Source organism: Dreissena polymorpha, chromosome 8, assembly GCF_020536995.1.
Source record: "Dreissena polymorpha isolate Duluth1 chromosome 8, UMN_Dpol_1.0, whole genome shotgun sequence".
NCBI lineage: Eukaryota > Metazoa > Mollusca > Bivalvia > Myida > Dreissenidae > Dreissena > Dreissena polymorpha.
In genome coordinates, this window is record NC_068362.1 from 10,480,794 (window position 1) to 10,493,791 (window position 12,998).

Sequence of the window (12,998 nt, forward strand, 5' to 3'; positions counted from 1 at the left end):
TAGATAGATAGATAGATAGATAGATAGATAGATAGATAGATAGATAGATAGATAGATAGATAGATAGATAGATAGATAGATAGATAGATATAGATAGATAGATAGATAGATAGATAGATAGATAGATAGATAGATAGATAGATAGATAGATAGATAGATAGATAGATAGATAGATAGATAGATAGATATATATAGATTTATTTCATTATAATGATACAACATGATAAAACATATCTACATACAAGATAAGATAGTAAAACAATAAACATGTATGATAAATGAAAAAGGCCAATAACATTATACCAAGGATTAAACAAACAAAATAACTTATTTCCAGTGTGGTCCTTGGATATTGATGGTAGTGACATAGAGTGGCATGAGATGGATATCAGAGAATTGAGTTATAAATGACAATTATTTGCATAAAAAGGTAGATTTATTAAAATGTGGTTCTATTAAAAACTAACTATATAGATCTGAAACAATGATTAAAAATTAGAAAGATGAGTTTTAACTGATAGATAGATAGATAGATAGATAGATAGATAGATAGATAGATAGATAGATAGATAGATAGATAGATAGATAGATAGATAGATAGATAGATAGATAGATAGATAGATAGATAGATAGATAGATAGATAGATAGATAGATAGATAGATAGATAGATAGATAGATAGATAGATAGATAGATAGATAGATAGATAGATAGATAGATAGATAGATAGATAGATAGATAGATAGATAGATAGATAGATAGATAGATAGATAGATAGATAGATAGATAGATAGATAGATAGATAGATAGATAGATAGATAGATAGATAGATAGATAGATAGATAGATAGATAGATAGATAGATAGATAGATAGATAGATAGATAGATAGATAGATAGATAGATAGATAGATAGATAGATAGATAGATAGATAGATAGATAGATAGATAGATAGATAGATAGATAGATAGATAGATAGATAGATAGATAGATAGATAGATAGATAGATAGATAGATAGATAGATAGATAGATAGATAGATAGATAGATAGATAGATAGATACATATATAGATTTATTTCATTATAATGATACAACATGATAAAACATATCTACATACAAGATAAGATAGTAAAACAATAAACATGTATGATAAATGAAAAAGGCCAATAACATTATACCAAGGATTAAACAAACAAAATAACTTATTTCCAGTGTGGTCCTTGGATATTGATGGTAGTGACATAGAGTGGCATGAGATGGATATCAGAGAATTGAGTTATAAATGACAATTATTTGCATAAAAAGGTAGATTTATTAAAATGTGGTTCTATTAAAAACTAACTATATAGATCTGAAACAATGATTAAAAATTAGAAAGATGAGTTTTAACTGATAACTTAAAATTTGACATACTTGTAATATTCCTTAAGGAGAAAGGTAGTGTTTTCCACAGAACACAAGCATTATATGCAAACGATTAGGAAACCAAAATTTTTGACTTTGGGTAAAATATAGCACCCACTTTCACTTGACCTAGTCTTGTATCAATAGAGAGGGTCAAAGGTACAAAGTGTTCACTCATATATTCAGGAGCCAAACTATTTTTGATTTTGAAAACATGACAAAGGGTAGCTTGCTCCACTCTCTTTTGAACAGGTATCCAGTTCACAATCTTAAAATGTCCATTAACTATATGTGAAATATGAACTAGATTGAGGACGAACCTTATTAACTTATTTTGTGTGACCTGAAGTTTATCTTACCAAAATTTGTTAATACCCTGATACCAAAAAACAACATGCGTAATCGATATGACATGGGATTAGAGCCATGACCAGAAGTTTCTTAGTGTGGAATGAGAGAAAATCACGTTTTCTATACATACACTTTAACCTTGTATTGGCCTTTTTTATAACAGAACTAGCCATGGAAAGTCCATTTAATTAATATAAGAAAACGTTTCAAGATGATTTCAATAAAATGTTGCATTAAAATACTTTTTAAGTTTCCTCATTACAAGCTTGAATTAAACCCTTAGTTAAGTATATATCTATTGACCTGTTGAGTACATATTCAGATATCAAGGTTGTTCAAGTTTGATGGTGTTAACTGAACGGAAAAAAACACACACTTCAATCCAATGGCAAATAAACAAAGAAGTATCGTCAAACGTACATATTTTGTTTTACACAATCGCTTTTCTTTATGTATACACTAATCCCATCTTTATAGATTAATAAACAATGGAGTGCTTTTGACACAGTCAGCAGCACACAGCTATACCTCTTATTTAGCAAAGTCTCTATGCAGATACATCAGCTGGCAGACCACTTGACTCGTCCATTAAAAGGTTTCACGGCAATTGATATACTGCTTGTATTATCTGGACACTAGATAACATCGGTGTTGTTTACATCCACATCGGGAACCTTTGGATCATGTTAACCTGTTTTACTTGAATTTTTAATCAAATGACGTTGTTTGTTGTTGTTTCAGTTACCTGAGAAACAACCGGATACGCAATATTTCTCGACCTGCGTTCAGGGACTTGACTCATCTTAAAGAAATGTGAGTTACAATAAACACATGATTTGTACCGAAATAGTTGCCGTCCAGCTCTTTATGTATAAACGTGTCAGCTACACGTGGTCATTTTCATATAAAGGCACAAGAGACTGAACCCTTAGCTTATTTAAAATACGTGATCAAGTGGGTCATAGTATTATATCTTTCGCTTAAGTTATTTGTTTCAAGTTGTCATCAAACAACGATCTTGAATCCATATACGACGGCGTAATTGATGGAGTGCCGAACATAGCAGAACTGCTTAACGTCTCAGGCTTGAACTTTAGTATAGATGAACAATTTTTAGCTCTTTTTTTATTGTCTATTTTGTTCAGACAGCACTTATAATAACTGGAGGCAATATTGCATTGAACATCTTGCATTTAAGCGCATTCAAATATGTATGCCAATGGTTCAGAATACATATTACCATAACGATGGATTGAAGTGTATCTTCTCGTAAGACACTTTTCGTTTTGCAACGATTGTGTTTTCGCACTGGATCTCATAAACGTATGATCAAAATTTGATGAAACTGAAAGGTACTTAGCAAAGTTATTAATTGCGATCTTTCAACATGCATTCGATATTTCGTTGCTTTTACTGCGAGACTTCGCGTACTAATTGCCAAGAAATCTGTTTACAAGGGCTGTTATGGAATGTGTGTTTATCAGAAGCAGGTCAGCACTTGTTTCGTTCGCATTTGTTGTTGTTGTTTTTTTTTTTCGGAAAAGAAATTGTTGCTCGATAATTTCTGCAATTTCAGAATGTGCCTCCTCTTACTGAATATGGAAAGTCATGTTTACATTTTGCAGCACTTGCGAGAATCACTGGCTTTATCTTTAATATTAAAAAAATGCCTACATCGACTACACGCGGTAATTTGAATAGCAAATGTTATTGACCATGTTTAAATTGTAATGAAAATACATATAAGTATTTAAATAGATGGCTGGATGGCTGGATTGACAGACAGACAGACAGACAAACAGACACACAGACAGACAGACAGACAGACACACAGACATTAGGCAGACATACACACAAACAGACACACAGAAACTTCTAATACTAATTTGCAAGAACTTCGTTTATACAGGCTGTTTTTGAATATTTTTTTCTTAAACATTTCTGCCATTCTGAATAAATGTTATGGCACCGCACAGCGAAACGTTTGTGTTTAAATCACCTTCGGTTATCTCCGGATAATGTCATGGATATCTTATAAATCCCTACATCGACTTAAAATTGATTAAGCTGAGATATACGCAACGCGGTTATGTGAATAGTAAGTGTAATTGACAAAGTTTAAACTGTAATTAAAGTAAATACTACAGTTTAAGTTAGTTATACGTATATGGTTGAAGTATATAATCAGGCGTTTTCCCTGTTTTATGCAGTAGTGTTGTATGTTATACACTCCGAAAACTTTTTCAGAGAGTCAACTTGTTTAATTTCAAATGCGAAATTTTCTGGTTTCTCTTTGTATATCTAACTATGTATTGGTTTAATACGGCGACTAAATTTGTTTTTCTGTTCGGCAATATTCCGACGGACCTTACTTTTAAGATAATATTATATTGTGGGCTTCATCATTTTTATTTAGCAATTCATAGATAACACTGAGAGAGCAATGCTTTAGGCAATCGGAATGTTATTGACAGGCAGGCAGGCAGGCAGGCAGGCAGACAGACAGACAGACAGACAGACAGACAGACAGACAGACAGACAGACAGACAGACAGACAGACAGACAGACAGACAGACAGACAGACAGACAGACAGACAGACAGACAGACAGACAGACAGACAGACAGACAGACAGACAGACAGACAGACAGACAGACAGACAGACGGACGGACGGAGGGACGGACGGACGGACATGTATACAAACTTACAGGTAGACAGACAGACACACAGACAGACAAACATACACACACAAACAAACGGACAAACGGACGGATTGACGGTGGTAGGCACGCAGACAGACATCCAAACTAATAAATAGATAACAGTTCTTTTTGTTTTCTTCAGCATTAAGGAACTTGATTAACAAATGATCAGAATTATTTTGGAACATTTTTAGGACACTTGCATGTAAAATGATTTACAAGTGGTTACAGTTTCGTCTATGTATTTTTTTGTAAGTCGGAGAGGTCATTTTCAATTTATTAAATATGTATATAAGAATAATTATTGCTTTAAATATTGAATAAGAAACTGTTTCATTGCTCCGTTTTCAGTCACGAAAAATACATTGATTTCCAGTTTATTAATATATGAAATTCAGTGCAAACGTAAACTTATTTTTTACATCAGAACTTCAAGCCTAATGAGTGTTATAGATATGTGGAAGAGTGTGATACATAAGAATATAAGTGAGAAAATAAAAGCTGCGTAGTTGATCTAAATAAGCAGTAAGGAACAGAAGTAAGAATAGGTTCAATTTAATGAAATGTAATATTTACATATTTGGATGTAAACATTCAGGTAACAATACTTTTATTGCTTATTGGTACAGTTTTTACATGTTTAACAATGCCTAGAGTTTAAACACGCCAGTTATTTATTGGGTTTGAATATGAAATACTTAACCAATGCGTTATCTCTTTTAGCCGCGATAATATAACTGTTGTTTTTATAAATATAATTGAGTAGTCATTTTATATAATAAATATGTTTGATGCAGTTTCCACCCATTTTATGATTATCATATTTACGTGGTACAGTCTTGTACCATGCAAATTTTTAAAGTTCTTATAAAACAGTTGTTTAAATTGTTAAAAGATTCACCAGTATCTTGAACATGAATTGTAATTAAATTGTATTGGACAATACTTAACATACACATTTTCACATTTGTGCTTACACTGAATGAACACATAGGTGTTTATGCCATGGTGTTTATTACAATGAGCAAACTTAGTGTCATTTATTTTGCTTCCATATGTCCTTCTTTTTGTCTGTCGGCTGTGTGTGTGGCACGTATTTCACATTTTTTTAAACTTCAAGAGAAATTAAAGTAACGGAAAAAATACATAAGCTACCTTGTTAAAGTGTGTTATGTTAATGTTGATTGATTGATTTTATTTGGTAAAAATATGAACATAACATAGTTACAACATAATGCAGACATAATGTTCGAGAGATAAAATAATAATGCGGAGGCATCCGTATCCTACAAACAGATGTTTAATAAAGGTTTAAAACTATAAATACAATCGTATTATTTCGCCTTATTTCGTAAATGACCGTCAGTCCGAATATTTCCATTCATGAATTTAAAACTAAAATATGTACGCAAAAGGTTAAATGAAATGCCTCGGTTGAATAAAGATAGAGCGTTGATTTTTATCATCCGATGTCTCTGTCTCGAATCCCGTAATCGAATATGTGTTGTTGTTTTTAACGTTTTATACAACAATGACATTGGACGAATTCAATATTAATGTGTTGTTGATAAATACTTTATATGGTACTGTTATGCAAAAAGTGTAAGCTACTCTGTGTTACGTTATGAAAAAAGCTATTGAACTATTAAACATTACATGATTTAGGTAGCTAATTTCATCCTAATTTGTGTAAGCGAACATAATGTGTCTTCAACTATAAATTGATTGTAACCTTTCCATCACCTATCGTAATTTAAACGATTGTTTGCATGATTGACATATTCGAAATGAAAACTAGGTACTTCTGAATAGCATGACTTAGGGGAGCCAGATTAAGTTAGAAATATAGGGTATTTGGGGACGATTTGTTCCATTTACAATTGATGTTATGCATATATTCCAAACGTTAAAGCAGTTGTTGGCATTTGTATATTAACTCTAATATATGTTTCATTACTTTATGCAACACACATTTGTGAAACTAAAATATTGTTTAATTTCCAATAACGGATACTTCATAGAAAACTTACCCGTTCAAAAAGTTCCTTTTCCGATTATGAAAAGTATTTTTTTCCGGTTTCCCGATGGAAGATAACAACACGTTTGTGCTCGGCCGCCTTTATTCCGATTGTAACATCATATTTAGTATTGTAATACATTGATAATGGATGTTTGAATAAACAGAAACCACAAAAGTATTGATTGATCAATATGTGTATTATTAGAGTGTATGTTTTATTAATGATTCCGAATAAATCGGAAAAAAACGATTGAAGGTTGGAATCTTGAAATGTCTAAGAAGTCATAGTTGAACTGTTTTTCTTTTCTTTAACGTTATAAATATAAATATAAATGCATTATACCATATACATAGGAATTAAGCGACGAAAGAAATAGAAAATAAAAATGCCGAATTGCAGTGTTATATCCTTAAACGTATTTTGAGAACTGTAGTTATATATTTAAAACGGATGTGCAGTGTAAACCATATAAATAAATTTATACTTGCAAAATACTTTCCCAAAAATCAAGACGAGACAAACTTTGGTATATAACTATTGTATTTATGAATACTGTGGTATCCATTTAAGGATTTTTTTAAAATCCCAATTGTTCATGTTGTGTATATTCAACAGCGCTTGTACTACATATACAGAAACTATTTAAACAAATTGACATCAGGCTTGCAAACTTAATTAAAACACTATTTTATGTACCCGGTAAGAATGTGGTTTCAATCAGTACTATGCATCTTCAAATACAAATTCAGGTTAATGCAAATAAAAATAGTTCTTGTATATAACTACTTTAAAACTTGTTTTAATTAATCATAGCATAGACATGTGCGACCAAAAATAAAGAACACATTTGCAAGAGCAAAATTTATTAAATGATATTTTAAAAATTGTTTTTGTATAGAATGGGAAAAATAGTAAATGCAAACAACAATATAATGAAATATAAGACAATCATAACATTGACATTTAAATACCTCTTTTTTCGCATTACAAATTACAAGGTCCCCCTAAAATATTTCACTAGCTTTTGTTCAAAATAGATAAAATTATAAAACAAAGTATTTTTACCTTATAAAACGGTAAGTTGATATGCAATTTAATTCGGTTTGCTACAAACAAAAGAACAAAAATGCGATGTACACGAATTCTTCGAATTAATATATCCTATTGTTTTACTATATTATCATGTTAAGAATGGAACGTGTTTAAGTTTTACGTTGCAAATTTAACGGACAAACACACAAACCAATCCAATGGTTTATGAATAAATGACGTTTTCTCCCATTAACATAGTTGTTTTATAACATGCCTGTTTATTCACACCAATATCTCATATGTATAGACCATTATTACATTGCTGTGTTTTTCACATAGCCAGCAGACAGGTATACATTATATGTAGCTGGGGCTGGCTTGAGATTACTTTATGTTCTGTTCATCCACCCGGGAAACCTTTGAAATGTGTTAATCCGACCATTATTTCACGAGTACACTCATGAAAAATATGTCAAGTAATTGCGAAGTACCAGAACCGAGGCTATAAACAAGTGTTTAATTAACAATTCCATTTCTAATTGACATCTCGGAATTCAATTGTTAGATTTAAAAGGTCTTTATTTAGCAATAAAACTAAGGCAAATAATTAAACAAATGTAAATAAAAATATATTGTTGTTCCAGTTATCTATCTAACAATCTGCTCATCTGCGACTGCCAGCTGCGATGGCTCATTGAGACAGTACAGGACAGCCAGTCCAAGCTCAAAGTATACGGCGCCGTGTGTAGTGAGCCCGCACACCTGAAGGGACGTAACATAGTGAACGTTATCCAATCGGATCTCAACTGCACGCAGGAAAACAGTATGTGCTTCGTTGTAACATGTAAATACAAAACCGTGCCTTTTTTATAAGCTCACCTGAGCACAACGAGCTTATGTTGAGCTTTTGTGTTCAGATTTTTACTTTCGTGCGTCATTCGTCGTCAATCGTCCGTCTTGCGTCGTCAATATTCACCTAAGTAACACTCTAGAGGCCACATTAATTGCACAATCTTTATGACACTTGGTCAGAACACACATCATAATGAATTATCAGCTGAGTTTCAAAATTGTTGCGGTCCGTTTTAAACATGACCGCCAGGGAGCGAGGCAGTTGTCCTTAAGTGGCTATAGTAAAACCTTGGAGACACTCTGGACTTGTTTTTTATTTGGTTTAATATTCATGAAACTGGGTCAGAATATATGTTCTAATGATATCTCTGCTGATTGAGTAAATGGTCCCAGCCCTTTAAAAAGCATAGCCCCCATAGGGAAGGGTAGTTTTCCTTATATGGCTAAAGCAAAGCCTTGTCGATACTATAGATTTAGAAAATGGTCTTCGTCTGTTGAAAAACATGGCCGCCAGGGTGCGGGGAAATGTTCCTTAAAGGACTACATTCAGACATTATTTCCTTGACCGATCTGGTCGTTAGGGGGGGGGGTGGAAAACGACGTAACAGAGATCCTCCGCAAGTCAGGTTTTTTTGGCTGTCATGAGTAGCTCATCCCTGGAAAGGACGTCCACTCTTTCACATTTACAATTTTACCATCCATCAGTTCTTCTGGCCGCCTCGACGGCGATCTCCCGAAATGGTTACCTGAGCATAGTCTTGCATAGGAGACGTGCCTGTTGACGTGTTCGAAAACAAAGTCAGCTTGCGTCGTTTGACGGTCACTTGGAGGGGGGTTTGTGGGCCACCAAGTTCTGATGTCATGTTCCGGGCGTACTATTTGATCTTGTGCTCCAGGTAAGTTATTCTGCACAGTCTTCGTAGATACTTGTTCCCAAAGGCCTGTATCCTGCGTTCTATTTACGCGAGAAGTGTCCATGTCTTGCAGCCAGTAGAATGGAGACAACGTGGGACTTAAACCTATACTTGCTGGAAAGCTGATGGGGCTGCTTGTCTATAATCGGCTAAGCCTGGTCAACGCCGCAGTTGCCATGGTGATTCTTATTCGGACCTTCCATGGGAATGTTTCTTCTAAATATTGTACTCTGTTTTTTTTTCTTAATGTTTATTGCCGTTCATGGTGATATTTTCGTTGATTGTGTTCATGCTATTCACCTTTGACCTTTCTGAGCTGATCTCCATCCCGTATGCTCATACTCTTTCGTAGAGCTTAATAGTGAGATATTTTTATTACTGGTGCAAACCATGGTCAAACGCATAAGCGAATCTCAAGTTCGATGTGGGTCTGCCACCGATGGAGATTGAGCAGTGGGGTTTTGGGAAATATCCTGCATTATTTTCTCACAAAAAAGGTTAAACAGGACGGAGGAGAGAGGAAACCCTGACAGACGCCCACTGATATCCTAAGAAGTAATCCATTTTTCAATTGAGAACAACTGCGATGCTGGCGTTTTCATATAGTTCTTGGATAACTTGCAACAGCACGTCAATGTTGAACCCTTTCAGAACCTGACATTGGTCATCTCGCCGCGTGTGGTCGTAAGCTTTGTTCAGTAGTTTAAGTTGTGCAAGAGCTCGTGTTAGTGTTTCAGGTGTCACAATGATGACCTGCAGTTGAAGCTCTGTTTCACTGTGATCAGCCCAGCTTTTAATCCAGTCTGCTCTTCTGCAAGCAGTTCTTCAACCTTACTTTTCAATCGGTTGAGGATGATAATGGGATAGCTCATGAGGCTGCTGGTGCGGTTATGCTCACACAGCTTGAGTTTGCCATTTTTAAGTTACGAAATGACCAGAGACTGGGTCCATTCATTGGGCCACTTCTTCTTCTCTTCTGGCAAAGTGCCGTGATTGCTCCAGGTGATGCCTCTCCTCTATGTTTTATGAGTTTGTAAGGGACGTTGTCCACTCCAGGAGATTTTCCTGCCTTCAGGCTGCTCACTGCATCATGCACCTCTGCCTTTATTATGGACGGGCTTTCGTCTTCTGCTTCTACACTGTGATCACTCTGAAGAAGGCTTGTATCTGTTTGAAGGTGATAGTTGAATAGGTCGCTGCGGTATTCATTTCATCTGTTCAGGAATGCGGCACTCTCTTTGTCAATGTTGATACATGCCACATCAATCAACTCCTTCTTGACCTCTTTCATCTTCTTCCTAACCTACCGCACCATGTTTGCTTTCTAGTATTCTAGACTCATGGCTATCATCTTGTTGCAGAGGTAAATGATCTCTTCGGTCACCAAAGGCTTTTCCTTCCTTCTCTTTTTCACAAGAAGATCATTTGTTGAATACAGCAACACGTCTTTGATAATGTTAGCGATGGTGTTGATGTCATTGTCTACGATGTTCAGGGCTGCAAACTTTAAACATTTGTTAAATACTTGTCTTGGAATGTTGTTGAATAGGTCGATGTCACCAGGAATGCATAGGCTACGTGTGGCGCTCAAAGTTATCTCTGTTGCGCATGTTCAAAACGAACACTGCGTTTAAGGCATTATTGCCCTTTGTCCACTATGTTTAATGTAAGATAAGCGTTTTTGTCCAATAAAAAAAATTTGAATGTAAACGAATGTTTTTCAGATATCAAAGAATGCGTGCCCGCCCCGTGCAAGAACGGCGCCACGTGCACTAATCTTCAAAACGCGTACTCATGCACATGTTCACCTGGCTGGCAAGGCTTCAACTGTGATCTGGGTTTGAACAAAAATCACTTGCAAATGACCATTCGTGTTTCATTTCATTTTAATAAATTTCCATTGGCTATAGGTAACACACTAGTTTATAACCAGTCTGTAAACGATTGGCTATTTTATGATTATTACATTATTGCATACAAATCAATCGCGTAACGAATTGTATTCCCGTTTCACAACTTTATACATTTGTTAAATACTTGTCTTGGAGTGTTGTTAAATAGGTCGAGGTCACCACAAATGCATAGGCTACGTGTGGCGCTCAATGTTATCACTCTGTTGCATAATTATGTTCAAAACGAACACTGCGTTTAGAGCATTATTGCTTAAGTTAATATGAGCGCCTTTTGTACACTATGTAAAATTTAATATAATCGTGTTTTTTTCCTACAACCATTATTGAAATATGAAATATTTAAATGAATGTATTTCAGACATCAACGAATGCGCGCCCGCCCAGTGTAAGAACGGCGCAACGTGCACTAATCTTCAAAACGCGTACGCATGCACATGTTTACCGGGCTGGCAAGGCAATAACTGTGATCAGGGTATGGCTATACATTGCTTGAAAATAAACACACTTGTTTGATTTCATTTCAGCTATTATTAGTTTTAAATGACAATATCTAACAAAGCTTTGCATACTCAGCCTGTAAACGAGTGGCCTTATTTTTAATTATTATATAGTGTCATTACTTATCAATGGCTTTGCTTATGGTACTGTCATTTCACAACTTGTCGTAATCAATTTGTGTTTTTACGCCGCGTCAAGAGGTTTCAAATCAATATATACATATATTTAATATCCCCTCGATCATAAAATCAAACCATCTAATGTGATATATTAACATATTGATAATGACGAAAAAACAACAAACATGCAGCGTTGTGACTCCTTTTCAAATTTGTCTGTTTGTCCGCTTGTTACATGTTTAATGATTTTAAGCTTTTGCACAAAGAGAAACATAACACGTGTTCCATAGACAGACACTATTCAAGCCTGAGAGAAATTGTTTCACTTGTGCGGCAACATGAACTGTAAAAAGGCGCCATTTTGATTCTGTATATATAGCTTTTTGTTCCAAAAACAATCCAGATGCGTCAATATCTCAAGCCCCGACATCACAATCAGCTCCCTCATCGAACACGGAATCGTTGAAATTTGTGTACATCGGCATTGTGCTCGGCATCATTGTGGCGGTTTTAATTAATGCAGCAGTTATTGTCATCATAACAAAGAAGTAAGCTTAAACGTTACTTGTCAATAGTACATATATGTTAAATAATAAATAATATATATTGCAATAAACATAAATGGTTTATTTTATACAATTGCACTTAATACAGCAGATGCAATTCAATTATAATCGATTATGTGATGTACGAAAAAACATACATGATTATTCGAGCAAGCGTTTATTACACAGGTATTAAACATTCGCATGTGTACTTTCTTAGAAATTGAAGTGTCTGATTACATTTGCTTATCTTTAAATGGAATGGTTTGAAGTTCTCAACTTGCCCCATCATCTTCACGTATTTATCGGACCCAATGAACTTCTTCAACTCCTTTGTGTGAAATTGTAACGCCACCAAGCAAATGTTGAATAAAGTCATAAGGGGTAGTTTGTGTCTCTCTTTCAAAGGTGACTCATCTGCCCAGGTTACTATGCATATTGTACAATAAAGTATAAGGTGACCTCGGGGTAAGGTTCCTGTATCTATTATTTTCGAGTCTACGATTTGTGAGGGAAGTGATAAGGCAATTAATCTTCCATATTGCCTCACTGTGTCCGCCGTCATCTTACTTCGAACCATTCCGACAATTACTATTTGTTCATAGAGTCATCAATGGTATCTTAAGTTTGGGTTGACTTGCAAGTTAC

At 34.6% G+C, this 12,998-nt stretch overlaps 1 protein-coding gene across 1 annotated transcript in view; it reads left to right on the forward strand.

The window, feature by feature from the left end:
- The window catches only part of LOC127842316 (probable oxidoreductase PXDNL), a 26,483-nt gene extending 16,063 nt beyond the window's left edge, over nt 1–10,420 (forward strand). The window contains exons 6-8 of the mRNA XM_052371750.1: nt 2,496–2,567; nt 8,154–8,332; nt 10,332–10,420. Coding sequence (XP_052227710.1) covers nt 2,496–2,567; nt 8,154–8,332; nt 10,332–10,420 — 340 coding nt within the window. The remainder of the gene's footprint in view (nt 1–2,495; nt 2,568–8,153; nt 8,333–10,331) is intronic.
- Nucleotides 10,421–12,998: the final 2,578 nt, after the last annotated feature.